The 21,783-nt window shown below is 31.7% G+C and overlaps 2 protein-coding genes across 12 annotated transcripts in view; one reads left to right on the forward strand and one right to left on the reverse strand.

Annotated features, from left to right (window-relative positions):
• Positions 1-8,749, reverse strand: part of LOC146997883 (uncharacterized) — a 144,324-nt gene extending 135,575 nt beyond the window's left edge. For 2 of the 5 annotated variants that reach the window (XR_015040083.1, XR_015040084.1), the window contains exon 1: positions 8,579-8,736. The gene's annotated coding sequence lies outside the window, so the exon portion shown is untranslated. Of the gene's footprint in view, positions 1-8,578 lie in introns of all 5 variants that reach the window. The other 3 variants (XR_015040085.1, XM_085812507.1, XM_085812508.1) reach the window with 3 other exon arrangements.
• The window catches only part of LOC146997884 (uncharacterized), a 135,301-nt gene that overhangs the window by 98,049 nt on the left and 15,469 nt on the right, over positions 1-21,783 (forward strand). For 5 of the 7 annotated variants that reach the window (XR_015040090.1, XR_015040088.1, XR_015040089.1 and 2 more), the window contains one exon: positions 14,334-14,472. The exons of 1 other annotated variant lie outside the window; for it this stretch is intronic. Coding sequence is in view for 1 of the 6 variants with exons in the window: in XM_085812509.1 (XP_085668635.1) it covers positions 14,334-14,471; positions 20,586-20,681 (234 nt within the window). In the remaining 5 variants the exon portion in view is untranslated. Of the gene's footprint in view, positions 1-14,333; positions 14,473-20,585; positions 20,859-21,783 lie in introns of those variants that run through there. One more of the 7 variants, XM_085812509.1, reaches the window with a different exon arrangement.

Genomic DNA, 21,783 nt, shown 5'->3' on the forward strand with positions numbered 1-21,783 from the left:
TACTCTATATAGAATTTTATACGAATCTTTAGTTCTTACTGTAGAGTCATTAGGTTTTATATATATATATATATAATGTTGTATGATCTTAAATCCATTTAGTGCGAATACAAGTTATTATTACTTGCGCAATTGCTGCAAAGTTAGTTAATAATAATTTATTTCCTAAACAGTATTGATTAATTGATTATATTATCTCCCGAGTTTAATTAAAGTAGAATTATTTTAAAAGTGTGAATCTATACTGTATATAGGTATACAAAGATACACATACATATACATGTATGTGTATCTTTGTTTTTATATTTACGCAAGAAATGGAAGTGCCTTTGTATCAGTGTGACAAAGGGAGGTGAAAAAGAATACTGGCCACACTGCTTATTTTAATTCTAAAAACTGGTAAGTTACTGGTTAATACTGGTAAGTTATATTTTGAAAGATGTTTTGAAGTAATTTGAAAGCAAAATGTTAATAATGTTTTAACGGGGACTGGAGTTAAATCATCACGAAGAATAAAATTTCAATTGTAAAAGGAAAATTAAAACATGTAATCATTGTCATTGATCGAAAATTAGTTGACTTTTCAAGGGAATCAAACCAACTCCCGTTCAATGAACAATAATTGATAAAAATACGTAAATACGAAAGTGTTTCGTCTGGTGTCCGCCGACAACATCGCGGCAAAAACATCGCGGAGGAAAACGTCGCGGAGAAAACAACGCAAGGCGAAAACGTCGTGCTACAAAACATCGTGGGAGAACACATCGCAAAGAGAAAAACATCGCAGTTCTAAAACATCGTGGTACAAAATATCGTCGTCGAAAATAAAGCGGTTCAAAAACTTCGCAATTTAAAAACATAGTCGTCGAAAATATCGTGATAAAAAATAAAGTATCTACAAATCATCGCATGACGATAACATCGCAGACATGCTTTTTTCAGACATGCTTTAATAACTGTAAATGGATATTCCCATAATGATTCGTGAGCGCAAGAGGGTAAGAAGGATAATTTTTACTTTCATATTTTTTATTAATACATTTTTGCTGAGAAAATAAAAAGGAAACTTAAGCATAGAAAATTAATGCAACTTATAGCACTTAATAGAATTTTAAATCAACATAGTTAACTAACAAAGACCATAATAAATTATTTTTAATAAAGATTTTACAGGTAATTTTTCATAAAAAGTATAATCTATTAAGTTGCATTTAATTTTCTATGCTTAAGTTTCCTGCTTATTTTTTCAGCAAAAATTTATTAGTTAATAAAAAAATGTGAAAGTAAAAATTATCCTTCCTTACATCACTTGCGCTCACAAATCATTATGGGAATATCCATTTACAGTTATTAAAGCATGTCTGAAAAAAGCATGTCTGCGATGTTATCGTCATGCGATGATTAATAGATACTTTATTTTTTACCACGATATTTTCGACGGCGATATTTTTAAACTGCGAAGTTTTTGAACCGCTTTATTTTCGACGACGATGTTTTGTACCACGATGTTTTAGAACTGCGATGTTTTCGCCTTGCGTTGTTTTCTCCGCGATGTTTTCGTCCGCGATGTTTTTGCCGCGATGTTTTCGGCTGTAACCGTTTCGTCTTTACTCGAGTTATAAGTTAAAGCCAAACCGGCAATTCTAATCAGGCCAAATATTTCCGCGAATAGAAGGAATTATGAACCAATGCTGATATTCAAAGAACTTATTCTTATGAAGCATTTTAGTCAATTCAATTTGGAGTAAAAATCAATTACTGTAGAGAAATCCTATTTAACTCGAGTAATCGTCCCCGACACTTTGATGTTTATGCATTTGAGTACTATATTATTTGTAGAAATTAAACATTGGAAATTGTCATTATGAAATCGAATTCAAAGTAAAGTTGAAATAAACATAGAAGATTATAAAAAAAGATAAATAATGCAAAATTTGTAAAAACAAATCAAAGACAATATAAAAATAATATAAAAAATAATATAGAAAATAATATAAATAAGATCAGTGAATGTACATGAAGATATAAAGGCCAGAAAAGGTATTAAGTAACTGTCTATTAGCTCTTGGACAGTGAAAATGCTTTTTTCCTTTCTTAAATTCTTAATCATTGCGACACGACAATTAGCCAGAAATTAATTAATTTCCATTCACTAGTATTTTCAAAAAAATCTTAACAGATGGTGTCTCTCAGATAAGAACTCCACAAAATACATCCCTCAAGAATTCCAAGTCCCACCCACTACCATAAATTGCTTCAAGTTTTACCGACTGATATTATTCAAAGCCCCTACTGCCGTTAAGAATTTTCGGACACCCTACACTTCTGAGTCAGACACGAAGAGAACACTTTGCCAACTCCCCCACTAGAAAGAATGTAAGTTACTTAATACCTTTTCTGGCCTTTATATCTTCCTGTACATTCACTGTTCTTATTATATATTATTTTCTATATTATTTTTTATATTATTTTTATATTGTCTTTGATTTGTTTTTACAAATTTTGCATTATTTATCTTTTTTTATAATCTTCTATGTTTATTTCAACTTTACTTTGAATTCGATTTCATAATGACAATTTCCAATGTTTAATTTCTACAAATAATATGGTACTCAAATGCATAAACATGAAAGTGTCGGGGACGATTACTCGAGTTAAATAGGATTTCTCTACAGTAATTGATTTTTACTCCAAATTGAATTGACTAAAATGCTTCATAAGAATAAGTTCTTTGAATATCAGCATTGGTTCATAATTCCTTCTATTCGCGGAAATATTTGGCCTGACTAGAATTGCCGGTTTGCCTTTAACTTATAACTCGAGTAAAGACGAAACACTTTCGTATTTACGTATTTTTATCAATTATTGTTCATTGAACGGGAGTTGGTTTGTTCCCCTTGAAAAGTCAACTAATTTCCGATCAATGACAATGATTACATGTTTTAATTTTTCCTTTTACAATTGAAATTTTATTCTTCATGATGATTTAACTCCAGTCCCCGTTAAAACATTATTAACATTTTGCTTTCAAATTACTTCAAAACATCTTTCAAAATATAACTTACCAGTATGGATGCACGCTTTTAAAATAATTCTACTTTAATTAAACTTAGGAGATAATATAATCAATTAATCAATACTGTTTAGGAAATAAATTATTATATATATATATATATATGCGGGAGAAAGGAAAAATAAGCAATGCCCTCTTCGAGACTCGAGCCTGGATCTTTCGAATATGAGCCAATTGTACTAACCGTTACACCATGAAGGCATTCTAGAAGGAGGGAGAAAATACCTTATTTACTCCCCCTTTTAAAGGCCACTGGGTATTAGGGGACCCAGTCGTCAAATCTTGGTGGAGAAGAAACATCATCCACCACCTTTTTTTTAGTTCAGGCATCATGCAGGAGATATGAAAATTTAGCAATGTGCTTGCCTGGACTCTTAACTTGAACCTCTCGAATACGCGCCGAGTGTGCTAACCATTACACCGCGAAGGCATGCTGGAAGGAGGGAGAAAATACTATCCTGTTATGTATTATTTCAGCCTGTACTGTCAATTCTACTTTCTGCTTCCTCACCCGGATGTAAATAAGTTAGTAAGTAAACATGTTTAGAATGCAAATGAGTGAAGAGTATTTATGGCGAAGCTTTTGCGATTGAAAGGAATTGCGAGAATTGGCTATGTCAACTTTTGCTGTCAGGGTTTAGCCGTTGCATTAAGTGCACCAGTAAGTTAATTTTCTGAAAAGGCCTGTTAGGCTAATCTTGAAATCCTCTATTTATTACCTTGAAAATTTAGGTTTATTGGTTGTGCTGATGCTTTAGCAACTCAATATTTTGTCGATTGAGTTGTTAAAATATCAACACAACAATTAAGTATTGTTGTATGGTTGTGCTGAAACTTTAGCAACTCATTCGTCAATACTGAGTAGCTAAAGTATCAGCACATCTGTACAACAATATTTAAATGTAAGCAGTAAGCATAAATATGCAGAATGAAGTAAGCTTTGTAAACAATTTTATAGCTAACTTAATTTTGATAGCAAACACTCATGTAAACAGATCATGTTTGCAAACACGCCCTAAAAGAACATCATCTACATCATGCCTTTATCTACTGCAATATGCAATGTCCTGAAAGATGATGCCTGTACCATTACAATAAATAATGCCATAAAACATATACATGTACAACTATGTATCGCTATATATATCATGTAATGTAATGCATTTTAATTTAACGCCCGACGGTGCAGAACTTGCGGTGTTGGCTGGAGTCACAATTTCATTGTGACTCGAAGACGCCGGAATGTTGTTGTTTTTCTAGTTTGTGTTTAGAGCTAATGTGTACTTACTTCAGGTAAATATTAGGTGGCTCCTTTACTTCTACGTAACATAACATCACAAGCAGTAGTCTATATGTTAAGCACAAGGTGTACTCTTGAATAAAAGGTTTCAACCTTTAACCTTATTCTATTGTTACTGAACATCAAGTTGATTAGTGAGTTTGGTTTGGTTTAGTGTATGTGAGCACAGCAAAGCCTCGAGAGCTATCTGCCTGAGTAGAGGGATGCCTTCGTGGAAGTCTTTCTAAGAGATACTGGCTCATGTACAAATTACACATGGGGAAAACTACGAAAAGGCCCATGCAGTCAGCCCGTCTGCGGGATTGGAAACTCTGACTGAACTTCCAGTGTTCCACGACTTTACCGCTTGGCGGACTCTTTTGACTAGTGAGAAGTCACCAGCAATCTTACAGAAGGTCATTGACAGTTTGCATGCTCCTGTGAAGGATTATAACTTGTTTGTTAGCTCCATTCTTGAAGCTAACATTCAAACATAAAATTCTATGTTTTACTGGGGTTAGTTTCATAAAAAAAATTTCTATTGATTTCAAAAGAGAAAAAAAAAATTGAGCATTTTTTGAGATAAGAATAGTTGAGATAAGCAGTATGCATAACAACTTACATATGTTACATTCTAAACGTGAAAAAAAATTTTTTGATTGGTAGAACGTATCTCATCTAAGACTTAATCATTTATTTTGGATTCGCAAAACTTTCTAGACATTGTTCCTTTGAAAAAGTTCAAATATCAAAAAAAATAAATAATTAGTTAGACAAATAAAAATTAATAAATAATGGAGTAAAAGCTGTACATTAAGCAAGCGTCCGTCATCCAATTCTCAAGCTTTTCATGTAGGCACAAGGCTCAACAGCGGCTAAGCGGTAAAAAACATGGAGGTAGGAAGTAAGATGGAGTCACCCTAAACAAGTTTCTCCGTACCCTGCTCTGAAGCACCGGCGATCCCTACGTGGTGACCAAAAAATTGGGTCATTTACCATTGAGTTCTATGGGATTTGACGCGTTCTGGTGTAAATATTTTGTAATTACGTCGCAAATATACATATAAATGTATATATTTTCTTTTTCTACAACACTTCAGAGTCCTAAGTATGTGAAAACAACATATTTTTAAACAGCATTTCATTCTGAACTGAATTAAATGCTATACTTTTCACAGGACGGTTTAATTTGAATGAAATATTTTCACAAGTTTTCGTTAATTACATTAGGAAAAAAAATTAAGGTAATTCGATTTTATTCGGTTAAGGTACAAAAATTAAGATCAAAGTTTATTGTATTATTAATATTAAAATTATGCATTATTTCTTTTCTATTTATAGAGCTTCTTCCTAAAATTCTTTCTTAAATATGACATGGTTTTTTGGCTTCTTTTAAATCGAAAAATGTAAGTCAATTTATAATTAATGCTCTATTCGGTTCATTTTAAATTAGAGAATTATTAGGAATTAGCGAAAAGGGAATAATTCTTTTAATTATACTTATCAGATTTTTTTTTTTTTTTTTTTTTTTTTTTTTTTTACCCTTCATTTCAACAATACATATTCCAAAACTCTTTATTACGTTCTTAAGTGCACATCTCATAGCATTTGCTTTACAATACCTTTTAGCAGATTGCTTTCCAATACGAACAATTCTTGCTTAAATAATTTTATAACGTATTTGTCAACAGGATTTCAATTTATGTTTACAATTCAATATTAAAGTTATTATATATTTAGATAACATTTATAATCATTATAAATTAGATACATTTAATCATTAGATTTCTTCACAGTACTTTCACAGTTGTTTATAAGTGAATAAATTCTTCATTTCAAATACATTTATAAATAATTTAATGAATATTTAAGTATTTTGTCAAAGGCAGATATATGCTTTTTGCAAGCACGTGCATAAATACCCATACATATTTCCTATTTATCATTTCCGGCATGTGCAAATCTTTAATTTCTGTGCATTCACTATATTTTTCGTGTAAAGTAATTTACACTAATTTAGCATACACCCGAAAGTTTTACATAAAAAATATATATGAATATAATTTGAATGAAAATTATAAGTATTATTTTTAATACCCACTCAAAGGTCAGTTTTTCTTCAAAATTCCTCCACGATGGCATCTATCTCTTTAGGCAGATAGCCCTTGCATGCGTTACTCTATTTAATAAAAACTTAATCTGACCTATGTGCCTAATTACAAATATTTTAACATACATAATTTTATATTTACATTTAGCCATCAAGTTTCAAACTTTTCAAATCTTCTAGAAAATAAATTTTGGCAGAACTCTTTTAGCAATTTTCTTAAAATCTATATTTTTGTAGTGCAACAGCTTAGAATTTTATAAAACAAATTCATGATCAAAATCGCTGTTGTTAGTTATCGAAAAATAACCAAGATGCGATTTTTGCGTAAATGTCAGTAAACTATACAAATTGCTATTATCCATCACACTATGAATGTTTCTTTCATGCGAAAGTGTCCCTTTTTCGATTTCTATGGAACTGTCGTGTGTCGAAATACTATCAGAATCTTGTCAAGCGAGCTTCTGAATGTAAACAAAGAACACCCCGTCTGGTGACCCAAGCTTCAAAGCAGTGCTTCACTTCTACCGCGGAATGGCCCCTCCTCCCTTTCCTACCTCCATGCTAAAAAACGCTGAACACTGGTAGCTCGGTCCGGGGTTTAAATTCCGATGGAAAGGCTGACAGCATGGGCACTTTCGTGGTTTTCCCCTTGCGTAACATGTGTACGAGCGAGTTTCCTTTAAAATGTCCTCCACGAAGGCATGCCTTCCCTTGGCTTAGTGTCATTTCGTCCGTTCTCTTTTCATGCCGAGTTTGAAATAGTGTCGTTCGTCTGCTGCCATTCGCACTTATTCTGTCTTTCCCATTTCATTCGATGTTCGAAAAGTCACATTATGATTAAGAAAAGATATTATTCAAACGAACTGACCCTTACTACTTTGACCTAAGTTAGCCTTTGTGTTCTAATATTTATTAAACATTTTCTTTAGATAAATTTATTCTGAGCAGAATAATGAATTTCAGACATGTTCAAGAGGTGTGTGTTTGAATGTAATTCCATTTTTGTCATATAGTGTCTTTTTTTTCAATTTCACATACTTCTAAATAAAAATAGAACGCCTGTTCCTGTGCTTTGACAGAAAATCAAAATGTAGCAAGTGTATAACGAAGATGTACATGTTTTATTAAAAATATAGCGAGCCCTCTATAACGCAACCGTTCATGGTTTTAAAGGATTTTGGTTGTAGATATGGTGATCTTAGAAATGTGATATTCACTGGCAATGTTTGTTTATGTTCACAAAAAATACAGGTTTCTTTCAAAAGGTGACCTCTTAGAAATGTCTTCAATAGATATAATTCACTGTAATTATTTTCTAATGGATAATGGAATTAATTTAATCTAATGTCTAGAAAACAGCTATTTACCGTAGGGAGATTTAAAAGCACTATAACTGTAATTAAGAGCACTGTAATTGTTCCTTCACAATCAGCTGTAATATAAGATTAGCTGGTTTCTGTGTATTTTTCATGTTATGTAACTGATATCCATAAATCTTGAACAAATATACAGCAAATGCAAGAGAAATTATTAAAAAATTACAATTTGAAACATTAATACTATTTTTCTATTACTATATATAATACTATTAATGAATGATGAATTTATATAATATGTATACTTAGAATCTAAAAGCGATGAACTTTGATGACTCTATAAATATATATTTATGTAGTTACAAAATTTTATTAGATGTTATTATATGCATAGTTCTTTATAATCTTCCCAATCTCTAATGAAATGTTACATATTTATTACTACAGTTTGAGATGATTTTACTTAAATTTGTAGATATGCTGACTTCTGAGAGTTGTTCCATCCCCACCCAAAATAAATAAATAAATAAAATAAAAATTAAAAACACTATTCCGAATTGCTGTAGTTTAAAGATTAAGAGGTTACATTTGGAATTCATTTTTTTGACAGGGTGTCAGCTGACAATTTTAATTTATTCTGAAGTCGAAAAGAAACTATTTCTAGAAAATCACCAAATTATAATTGTTACATTCAAAAAAGCTTTCAGTGAGAAATATGTTTAAACTTTGATAATAAGCTCAGTCTAAAGTAAAGAATAAAGTATCTCTTAGCCAAGTTTTTTTAACATTTTGTGTGTTACCTTTCTTTATCAAATATCATGTTCCTCGCACTTAAACCATAAGATCCAGTGCAACAGCAATATCGCAAAATACTCGTAGTTTTAAAACGAGCATATCTTTAGAATTTCCGATACAGAGACTCACGCGCTGGAGATAAAAATGTTTTTTCTGCACAACGTTGCCATTGCTCGCTTTGAAATCCTTGAGTTTGTTAATCAAAAATTCGTCAAAGTTTTAAAAAATAGGAAATCGATCATAAAACAAATTTCAAATTTCAAATTTGGTCTTCCACATGCTCATATTCGTTGGAGGATTACGTTATTCAAAATTCGATGACTCTATGTACCATTGTTTTATCACAATACGAGAAATATACATACATTTATGCAGATTTTTCATTATTTAATTTCTTCAAATATAATGCAGGACTCTAACATTTTGTGGCAACAGTTTGAAAAGTGAACCGACGTTTATGAGTCCGAAGCAAAATGCCAAAACGAAACTAATAGTCCTTCGGGATTCAAATCCCTTTGGACTAAAAATAAAATTCAAGTGTTTTTAATTAAAAAGTTAATGGTTTTAATAATGAAACATAATTATATTTAATCTCAGTCATATTACCTTAAAAATGGCATGTGAGAAACTCCGCAATGATATTTTTCATTTTCACATACTCATACCAAAGTTAAATAAGTAAATAAATAATAAAATGCAATTTCAGATTTATCATCCAAACGTTATAGCTAATCACTTAATCAGAGAGTATAAAGTTTGCTTTCAATGTAATAAATTAAACAAATAAAGAAATGATAAAATACAAACTAGACATATATTTGAAACATTGAAATTCAGATTTGAGTACTCCATTTATTATAATTAAAATTATAAATACACGATTTAGTAATAAAAAAATAAGCCCCTTTTATCGGCGTGTGCTTATATCTGTGTGGACTTTTATCAATGTGCGCTTTCATCGCTGTGGGTATTTGTCGCATGGTCAATTATCATAGTGGGCCTTTTTTTTGTGGGCTTTTGTCTGTTAACCAGTCCATGCATATCATTAAAGCTTCTTTTGATAAACATTAAACATAACAGTAAATGGCAAAAAATAAAAATTATCTAATATAAAGTATAACTGTGTGTGTCAGTAAGATAGAATAAGAAACAGACTGTTGTTTAATGCAATGAATGTAAGAATAACAAATAGTTTATAAAATACACACCATAATACGTGTACATCCAATGCACATTAACTTTTTGGAAAATTTTGGAATGTGTATATTGAAATCACTTGTGAAATGTAGAGTTGCCAACTCTCCCGATTTAGGCGGGAGACTCCCGATTTTCGACCGCTCTCCCGCCAATCCGATTTACAATATATTTCTCCCGACTTTTTCTCACGAATCTTTTAATTTTTCTGGGGGCTTCATAGTTCGTGCTGGTCTTTTCTGTACAGAATTTCCATGACTATCATTTCCAGGTTCTTCATTTATTTGTGGATACTCGGTTGGCTTTTCCAATGAATTGTTATCATCGTGTTCATCATCACTGTTGGATGGCAAAATTTTCTCAGCTTCTTCATCTGTTGTATTATCTTCTCTATAGTATCTGTCAGTTATTTCTGAATTATTTACATTTCCATTAGTTTGTTCCTTATAAAAAATAATAAGTTCTTCTAATATTTTATTTTTATCGAATTTTAAATAATTTTCTTTTAGTAAAGGTGATCTATGTTTCTGTTCATCAAATTTTACATCCCTCACTTCTTGAATTTTATTTAGTTCAGGGCTATAAATTTTGTATGCTTTTCTCTTCATGCTATAGCCTATCATAATTCCTTTTTTAGCTTTTAGATCCATCTTTCTATGTTTCTCTCGTCTTATATGAACATATGCTTCACATCCAAATCTTGTAAGATAAGTAATGTTAGGCTTGCGTTCTTTATATAGTTCATGTGGTGTAAACCTTTTATCATTTTTGTGACTCCTGTTATTCACATGTACAGCTACCTTAACGCTTTCAGACCAAAATTTTATCGGTAATTCTGCATCAATTAACATAGTTCTAGCAGATTCAATTATAGTACGATTAAAACCTTCAGCTTTTTCGTTACTTTCCAGAGTATAAGGCGTTGTAAGTTCATGTTTAATTCCCATTTTTTCAAAAAAAAAAAAAAAAAAAAACTTATATTTTTAGCTAAAAACTCACTACCATTATCACTACGAATTCTTTTTAGTTTGTTTCCTGTATGTCTTTCTACTTGAATGATAAGTTTGATTAGAGCTTCTCAAGTTTCACTCTTCTTCTCAATTGTTATCACAAATATGAAATTACTGTAATCATCTACCACTGTTAAAAAATAACAGCTTCCATCTATTGATTTCTTAATTGGTCCAACTAAATCTATGTGCCATAATTCTAAAATATCTTCAGATTGCTTAAATTTCACACTTTTATAAGATGTTTGTGTTATTTTACCTAATGTATAAGGTTGACAATTGTTTTCAGAAATTTTTACATTTTCTAACCCAATGACCGATGAGTGTTTTTTCATTTCTATCAGCCTTTGATAATTTATATGACCTAGTCTCTGATGCCATAGTACATCATTAACATAACTAATTTTAGCTTCTTCAACAATATTTCCTTCAACTTCAAATTTATTTCCATTTCTGTTAGCTATATATAGAATGTTTCCCTGTTTATGATCACTTCTGCTTTATTCTTGATAAAAATTACTTTTAAATCATGATCTACAATTTTTGATACTGACAGCAGATTTTCCCTTAAATTCGGTACTTGCAGAACATTTTCTATCAGTTCTTATTTCTATCAGTTTGCATTTTAATGTTACCAATACAACTCTATTTGATCATGGCCCCTTTTTCAGCCGTCATTATTTGTCGTTCTTCATCTTTAAAATGAGTAAATATTTCTTTATTAGTTGCCATGTGAGATGTGGCTCCTGAATCAATAATCCATTTAATTTTTCTATTCTGTTGTTCATTTATTTTATTCTTTCCATCATTTCTATCTTGATTAAGATATGTGCTTTCTATTTCCTTAGGTACTTCAAATAAGCATGTAGCTGATTCATATTCTCTTTCCTTGACATTCTATAAGTTTTATTTGTTACATTTCTCTGCTGTCGGTGTTTTTGTTTAGTTTTCATTTTACATTCAGTTGATTTGTGGCCGAATTTTCCACAGCAAAAGCATTTTATAATATTATTATTATTTCGACATTCTTTTATTAATTGTCCTAATTTTCCACAATTAAAGCATCTTCTTTCATATTTCGATTTTATCCAGTTTTCTTTTGCCTTAGAACTTACTTCTATTTCTTTTCCTCTTTGTTTATTTTTTCCTTCTGTTTCTTTTAAAGCTTGTCTAATTGAAGCTAGATCTTTCTCTTTATTGCTTTTAATAATTTTAACATCAAATTCCTTTCTAAGTCCTTCTAGTATGAAGTAAATTAATTCTTTATCTCTTATTTCATCTCCAACTTGAATACTTTTACTTTAGAATTACAGCTCTATTCATATAATCATCTACTGATTCATTTTGAGTCATTTTCAGTTGAACTAATTCTATTCTACATTTGATTTGAATATCTTCTGTTCTTGCTGTGGGCCCACCAGCAGCCGAGCAGTAAAGTCGCTGAACACTGGTAGTTCGGTCCGAGGTTCGAATCCCGCGAACGGGCTGGCTGCATGGGCGTTTTCGTGGTTTTCCCCATGTGTAACATGTATACGAGCCAGTTTCCCTTAGAAAGTTCTCCACGAAGGCATCCCTCCTCTTAGGCAGATAGCCCTAGTGTGCTTTGCCATAATTAAATACACCAAATGAATGAAATGTCTGTTCTTGCCGCCATTTCATTTTTGATTTTTTCCCATAACTTCTTTGCGTTCTTTTCATTCGCATGTTTTAACGCTTGTGGAGCTGTCATAGTTTGATTCATTATATTTCTTGCTATCGCGTTATTATCATCCCATATTTCCCAAGTTTTTATTTCATTTTCGAAATTAACATCATCCTTTTTATATGGTTTTGGTGGTTCATCAGCTTCTATCATACTTCTCCATATTTTTAAACTTTTTAATTCACTTTCAATTCTGTTGGCCCAAATAAAATAATTATCATCACTTAATTTTTCTGTATGACTCAAATTTATCATATTATATGCCGTATTTTCTGATTTATATTCACTAATTATAATACAAGTCTAATTTTTCTCTTAGAGAAATTGGCGATTTTGTTAAGCCTAAACAACATTAATGTTCTGAAAGTTATAATGAAACTCTCCGTCTTCCAGATACATTTTTAACTTATTCATTTTACAATTTACTATCAATGTTGCCAAAATATTAAAACTTAAAATTATGCTTTATAAACAAATACTATCATTTTTTCCCCTAAATCTTTGTAAACATCCTCATATTGATTTAAACTCTTACTAAGCTGCTATTGGAATCGAAGAGCTCGTTCAACATTTGCGTCATATTGCAAAAAATGATACCTAATTTTCTTCCCAATTCAAGTCCTACGCTGATGACTCTAGCTGTGAATGCAGCTGGTACGAATTGGTCTTCGTCATGTTTATTTGTTTCGGGAATCATGTTAACTCATCCTCATTTAGTTCTTCGTCAACCATTTTTTCTTCAATATGTGCTTGAGCTAAATCCTCAAAAACCTTCTCCTCCTATAGTTTGGGCCAATTTAGTGATCTGAGAATATTCATACTCTAATGGAAATCTATCATTCTCATCTTTAGCAGCATCCAGCCATATTGCTTTCTAGCATGTGTTGAGCATTGATTGTTTAATCTGAGTATATGACAGTCCAACACAATCTAAGATTGTAAATTTCTTCCAAGCCATCCATAAGTGTAAGAGATTCATCATTCTCCATTTTTTCTCAAGTATACCCAAAGGTTTGTTTGATATACAATGTCATAAAAGTCGGAATTATTACTTGATTCAATGGCTGTAATAAGGAAGTTGTATTTTTTGGGTAAAAAGACAATTTCTATTTTTTGTGTTGTAAATCTTGAAGATGAATAGTCGCATTTTCAATTAAAAGAAGAGTCTTAAAAGGCAATCCCTTTTTACTTAAATAATTTTTGACATCTGGGACAAATATGTTTAGAAACCATTCATTGAACGTTATGGAAGTGACCTATGCTTCGAGATTGTAACACGAATCTTTGGCATTCGGTAGCATTACTAGATGAAGAGTCTGTGCTAGCAGCTAGATGAATATGCGTTTAGACTAACATGGGAACAATGGTTATACCTAAAAAGGGAGAAAATATATATTATAAATAATTCTGCATGAATTAAATGTTTTAAATTAGCTATATTGTGAATTTTTATTTAACTGAATTATATTCAAAAGTTAAAAAAATTAATCTATTGCTTTGTTATTAATATTATTAATCTGTTTCTTAATGTCTTAGTTTATTCATCAGTAGGAGACCAAATAACTTTAAAACATAATTATCTTGTATTTTTTCGAATGGCCATAGGCTAGTAAATGTGTTAAAGTAAAATAACATAAAAATTGCATTTCAAGACTATTGGCCCATTTGGGCTAATAAATTCATCTCTAATTTCTATGATGCTAACTATTTTCTTGATCCATTGAGTATTTCTGTAAGAAAAGAGTATGTATTAATGTTATTATAATTCATATTGTAGTTTTTACAATTGCTGAACAGTATTCTTTACAAATTCTTCTGTTTAAACGAATTATAATATAATACTGTGTAATTTAGGCCAGGCAGGATGTTAGACTCCCTGTCGTTTCAAAACCTGGTGGCGTAGGAGGTGATGTGAGGATCCAGAGGAGACACCACCGATGTCCCCTCGAGTTGGGACTGAGACACAAAATGTGCCTCCAAGGAGCGACCTGGGTAAAATTAATACTTTATTTTAACTTTTTCTTTTTGTACTTTTCATGAACAGCTTTCTTTTATAAGCTAAACGTTTGGAATAGTAATTTTTCCATCTTTTCTCAATAACAAACTCTTTTTAGAAAAGGCCTGGTTAATTTCAAATTGCGTTAATAGGGAATCTTTCATAAACTAGCAACAAGCATTCCAGAATTCCTTTGTTATTAAATTAATTTTGTCCCTTGTGCTGAGAAAGGACTATGATTTGACACAAGATGCTTCCTAACTGCATAAATAAGACATTTTTCTTAAATCCTTTATGAAAGTCTTTTTCTATTGAGTTGAATTGAATTTATGAATTTTTGTGGAATTTTTGCATGCTAAAAACAGACTTTTTTGTTTTACATGATGCTAAATTTGACTTTTGAGTGCCATTTTTTTTTAATACAGTTGCAAAATGTATTGCAACTGTATTCAGGGACTACTGTAGTTCTCTAGGAAAAACGATTTGACGATTTAAATGAGCATCTGAGATGCTGCAATTTCTTCTTGGTCTATGATATCTAAAATAAATAAAATAACAGCATTGGAAATTTTTGCAGATTTTATGTCCTTCTAGGAAAGTGAATTTTTATATTATACTGATATATGACATGCTTTTATAAGATGGTAATGTTCTTTTCCATGTAAAGTCATTAAAAATGGGAATCTAAAATATTTTTTGTTTTATGGAAGAATTACTTTTTCCAATATCTACAATTAAAATAATTTTGCAGATTATTTTTCTTTGACTGAAACATGTTTACTACGGGTTGAGAAGTGAATAGAGTGTTTATATCAAACATTTAACTTTATAGAAGTTTGAAAGTGATTTCAAATATCAATACTGCTTATATTTCCTTTCAAAGAAAAACCTTTAGCTGTCCCCATTAAATTTTAAAATATTTGCCAGAAACAAGAATACTGCTTGCACTGATTAAGAAAAAGCAGAGCTTTTTGCCAACTCTCTCAAAAATCAGTTCAAGCCAAACGTTTTTCCAGCTAACAACCCTCTGGATCAAGAAATTACGAACTTCATGACTGATGGGATTTCCTCCCCAAAGAATATCATACTTTACCTCTCCACCTGAAGACCTCATGCAGCTCATTAAGCTAGATAAATTAATTACTAATATATTTCCACATATTTGCTTTAATTCCCACATCTAATGATGAACTTGCAAATCAGTCATTTGCCTGATCCATATGGCAAGCCGCCACTGCCTGTCACTTACGATATCTGATAAGAAAAATCAAACATTTATTTAAGAAATTAAAATTTTGTATTATTTCATGTTTCCATTAAAGTAGAGGTTTTCAACGTTTCACGCCTGAGAGCCACATGGATAAATTCATAAAGATCCGCGGGCCACGTGTCTGACAAAAAAATAGTGTAGTCTGAAAATTTATAAAAAAGGGAGCTTTGTTTTGTAAGACTATAACTCATTCTAGCCAAAGATATAGTGTTACAGATTTGCATATATATATATATATGACTTTTTGGAACCAAAACATCAAATGGAAATTGAATTAAAACGTTTTGGAACTTTTTTTTAACTATGAAAAAAAAAGCGTAAAGATGATTGTACGGAACGATGTTACAAAATGCATTTACAATAAAAAAAGAAAACAAATTACATTACTGGCGGGATATGGTAGATACTTTAGTTTTAAAGTAAAATTTGACGTTGTTTTTGCTTGATTAGAGCTTCAATATCCGGTTTAATCTGTCTTGCTGAGTTTCCTCCAAATGTCTGTTTGTCAGCCGTGTTCTTGTTTTCGATTTTAGGATTTTAATTTTACTACAGAGCTGTTCACATATGTAGGTACTGCCAAAGAAAGAAGACAAGAAGTGTGTATGTTTACGAATTCCCTGGATACTTGTCTTCGGTCACGTACTTCGAATAAAAATTAATTAGTGTAGGATTTTCAAGAAACTTGTGTTTTACTGCAGTCACACTCTAAATCTATAAATTCTAATTGAAGTTCAGGTGAAACACTTGCAACGTCTACTGAAAATGGTAAGGAGAACAATCTAATTTCATTTTTACGAAAATCACAAAATCTGCTTTTGAATTGAAATTTGAAATGCATTGTACATAATTATTTGTATTCCACGCTGTAGAGTTCTTTGCACACTCCACCAATTTTAGAAAAGTGAGTGGGATTCTTATTTAACTATTGACTTTCCCAGAGGATTAATTTTGTATTAAAAGCTTTTTACAATATAACAAAGATTATGAACAAGTAGATCTTTTAATTAAGACGCAATAAGACGTCGAACAAATATAGTAGACGATACTTTTACCCTGTTTGAAGGTAATAAAGATGATTTAAATAAAGTTCTTTCAACAATGAATTCCATTGATCCTGCTATTCAATTCACTTTTGAACTTGAGACTTGAAAATCTCTTCCGTTTCTCGACACTCTAGTCACGCAAAACACATCCATCTTCAGTACTACGGTTTACTGAAGCCTTCCACCTCACTTCAAATCATGTCATCCGACTAAACAAAAGTTAGCTTCATTTTATTCCTATGTTTTCCGGGCTCTTCAAGTTTGCTCCTCCAAACTATCCTTTGATGAAGAACTAAATTATTTAAAAGCGATAGCTATTGACAGGGGCTTTTCACCTAACATTATTAATGAAGCAGTTAAAAACTTCTCATCTCAACACACAAAAAAGCCCATTCTTGTTTTAGGAGATTATAAAAATTCCGTTGCCATTCCCTTCTTTCCATCAATTGGCTATAAGGTTGCACGTATTTTGCAGAAAATTGACTTTCGGGTCATTTATTCTCCGATCAATAAAATTCCGAGTTCTTTACTCAAGGATCCCATTCCGGATATGAATTCCTGGGGTATTTATAGGATTCCTTGCCAGTTTGGTTTAAATTACATCGCCCAAACTAAGAGAGCCTTAAAATTTCGCGTTAAAGAACATGAGGCATATGTTAGGAAGAAGGAAACACAGAAGTCTTCTGTTGCCCAACATTGTTGGTATGAAAATCACAATTTAAATGTTTCTGCTGCCAAAATTATTCAAAAAGCATCTTCCATTGGTGAACTGGATTTTCTAGAGGCATTTCACATTAAAAAAATCTTTCTGTTCTAGTTAATGACCCTGATTCCAATCCACATGCCTTCAGCCTTTAAAGAAATTATGTTTTAGTTCTGGTTTCTTCAACAGATGGCGCCAGTAGCTTGTTTCTTGTCCTGGCTTTTCTTGTCTTATGTTTTCATTATATCTTATCTCGTTCATTTGCTCTTTTGCAGCTGAATATGATGGTTCGGTAAAACCATCGAAACTAGTCCTGCGATATTTGAAAATATAACGCTGATTTTCGTTGTTTGACTTCTAAATTAATATAGGTAGATCTTTTCCCTGTAAGCGGTAGTTCATATCATTGAGATGACCTGCAATGTCTGCAAGAAATGCAAAGTCTCTCAACCATATCTCATCACTGAACTCGTGAATAGAGTTTCCTTTAGATTCCATGAATTGTTGAATTTCGCTCTTCAAACAAAACAGACGCTGAAGCATCTTTCTTCAAGAGTGGACAAGATCAAACAAGAGTGGCCTCAACCAAGGTACTTCCACATAATACACAACATCACCATATTCAGCTTCCAAATCAATCAAGAACTGTTCAAATTACCTGTGATTAAGTCCTCTAGACCGAATGAAATTAACCACTTTTACAACAACACTCATCACATTGTTCAAAGTTTGAGAATAACTTCTTGCACAAATTTTCTTGAAGAATGATGCAGTGGAAAATCATCATAGTATTATTTCCACTAGCCTTCATATGAGATATGAGTAATGTTCTTAATTTCATTTTGTCTCCAGTCATAGATGTAGCACCATCCGTGGTTATAGCAGATATATTACCGAAGTCAACATTACATTTATCCAAAGTTTGTGTCAGACTGGAATATAAATCCATTCCTCGTATTGTACTTTTAAGTGCAACAACTCTGGCTTATTCCTCTACTATTGTGAAGTCTCTATCAACGCAACGAATAAAAATGGTTACTTGTGCAATATCTAAATTGTTGCATCTGTCGATTCATCTATCGCTACAGAATAAGACTCAAATTTTTTGCATTTACATTTTAATTTTCTGAATATATCTCTTGCGAGATCCTATATGCGCTTGGCTACTGTCACACCAGACAAGCTAATATTCGATATGACTCGAAAGCCAAAGTACATCAACTGCACTCTGAAGACATTCTTTTGAAATTCTCCATAAGAAAATGGTTTTCCACCCTTAGCAATTTTTCTGCTATTACGTAACTAACACGAACACTATTTTCATATTCTTTATTCGCTGTGGTGAAGAAAGACTGCTGAAAATTTAGTTTTGATTTTAATTCACTCACCTTATCACTTCGAAAATGACCTTCCAGTGCAGAATGTGTCTCACTGTGCTTAGTATCATATCTCTTAATGTTGTATTCCTTCATCACAGATACACTGCCGTTGCAAATAAGGCAAACTGCCGAAAATTCGTCATTTTCAGAAAATTTTACCTCAAATAATATGAGGCATGTCAATAAAATGTTTTAAATATCAAGAATAGGAGGGATTTTTTTTTACGAGAAAAAGCTGACAAGGCAAGTTTTCTTGAAATCAAAAATTCTTCAATGTTTCTTCAAATTCAAATGTGGGGCCACTAAAACACCTTCAGCGGGCTACGGGTTGAAGAACCCTACATTAAAGTAATGGCAACAACATCGAGTTAATTTGCTGACTTGTTTGACATTTTATACATAAAACATTATAATAAATTCAGCGGCAATGATTAGACCCCATAAAATTTGAGTTACTTTCGAAGTTTGAGAAAATAATGAATTAATGTTCATTTCGATTGAAGTGGTTGCCATTTGTATGAGGTTTATTATGCTGAAAGCCAGCTTTGAACTGCGACCGCAATGGTTAAGTGTGGAGCCATATTTCTGTGACCCTTCACATGCGCATCGCGATTGCACTAATACCTGCTCTACTATTTCTTTGGTTATTTCAACGTTCATCTGGAATCTCTCCGCTTAGTTTTGTACAATAACTTATAGGAATAACTATTCATGCTCGATTCAAAACTGTTCGATAATTTTCTAAAATGTTTCAAAATTTATCTTTGTATGTCTGAAAACGGACGACATTCGCATTTTCAGACTTGTCTTTAACAGAGACGATTTCAACGAGGAATATCTTCTATACTTCAAAATCTCCTTATAAGTTGGCTGTGATTCGTATAATATATATGCGTTCCAATGCAAAACACAACGAAAGACCATATTAGTCTATGAAAGTCAATATTACGTAAAATGAAATAAAAAAATTACAGTATTCAGCATTAGTAACAATTATTATGTCACTGGAAACTGCATATGTGTGCCGACAATAAAATAATCACCAGTATATGAGGCGAATGAAGAAATATGGTGAAGTGAAAAGTGGAAAAAAGGTTAAAAGCAGTAAGAAAAAAAATTCAAAGGTTTCAGATTTTAAATTAATTAAAAATTTAATTGCGTTAAATTACTTTTTTAACGTTTTCCTTATTTTTTAAATATCATGTTCTTTGTATTCAAACCATGAAACTCAGTTCAACAGCAATATCACAAAATAATTTTTAAATGAGTATATCTTTAGAAATTCCGATACAGAGTCTCATGCCCTGGAGATAAAAATGTTTTTCTTTCGCACAGTGTTGCCACTACTTGCTTCAAATCGTTTAGTGTTTTGGTCAATAACACGTTGAAGTGTTTCTGAACAAGAAATTGATAATAAAACAAATTTCAAATTCAAACTAGGGCTTCCACATGCCCATATTCTATGGAAGATTACGTTATTCCAAATTTCAATGGCTTTAGGTTACGCTATTTTACAGTGCGAGGAATATACATACATTTATGCAGATTCTTCACTATTTAATTTCTTTAAATATAATATAGGGCGATAATATTGGGTGGGAACAATTTGAAAAGTGATTCGCCGTTTATAGTTTTTAACGCCAAATGCCCATGTACTTTAAGTTTACATTTCTCAGCTTTAAAATAATACTTTTATTCTATTTGGGTCTTTCAAGATGACGTATTTATCTGTTTTGGAAAATTTCAAGATGCAACATTATTTGACACATCTTTTCAAATCAAGAAAGTATCTCTGCCCTGAATGCTGTTGATGTGTAGTTGTGAAGAATATCCAGTTGCGTTGATAATATTGTATGATACTTCAGTATTCCTTTCTGCAATGGCAATGAAATTCAAGTACTTATTTAACGTTCAAAATTGCATTTCTTGTCAATTTTTTGTCAGCAGTGTATTATACAAGCAAATAAATATTTACTTAATTATATGTAGTTGAAGAAAGTCTGTCGAAGAGAAACCTTTATTTACAATGTATTGATTATACATTACGGTTGCAAGTAATGAGGTTTTCTATTCGTTCAATTTATATCTTTAAGACAAAAATATACCCACTGGCAAAATGATTTGTGTAACATAATATGTATATTATTTGATTACGACAAAGCATGCATGGGTTGTCTGCCTAAGGGGAAATGTCTTCTTGGAAGGAGTTTTAAGGGAAACTAGCTAGTATATTCCTTAAACAGTAGACAAATCATGAAAACGCCGATGCAATCAGCCCGTCTGTCTAGAATCGAGCTCAGGTCGAAGTACCAGTGTTCAGCATCATTATTGCACGGCTGCTCATAAGTCAATGTAGCTGGATAACACAACAACTCTGTTTTCACACCATCTATATATATAAAGAAGAAAATTTGTGCGTTTCTCACCAAACTTTCTACAATTGTTTTCTGGGTCTTGCAAAGGTCGACCACCACTTTTTTCCAAAATGAAGTAGCTAAAATCAGAGATATTAATTAAAAACTTGGGAAAATGATAATTTTCGCCCTAATATTTCCGAGTGGCAACCCTCTCGCAATCAAATCCTAGAGATTATTAATAAAAAATTTCTAAGTTTGACAATGAAATAAAAATAGAATTGCCAAACATTAAATACATTATTCCCGATTCCAAAAATCCGTGGTAAGCCATTTCGACTGGTCCCATCTTCTTTCGAATTTAATCAGCTGACATACTAATTAGAAACTCTGAAAGCGCTGATTTTCGCACACATTTTTCCGAGTGGCAACAGTCTCGAGCTTTGGAGATAAAAATGCTTTATTTCGAAGTGTTGCTACCGCTCGCTTTCAAATCATGGAGTTTTTTAATAAAAATTTGTAAGTTTTACAAAATCTATACATATAAAGAAGAATGTAT

This window comes from Stegodyphus dumicola, chromosome 3 (genome assembly GCF_044657685.1).
Source record: "Stegodyphus dumicola isolate Sdum_Otavi_A_Nest chromosome 3, ASM4465768v1".
Taxonomy (NCBI): Eukaryota; Metazoa; Arthropoda; class Arachnida; order Araneae; family Eresidae; genus Stegodyphus; species Stegodyphus dumicola.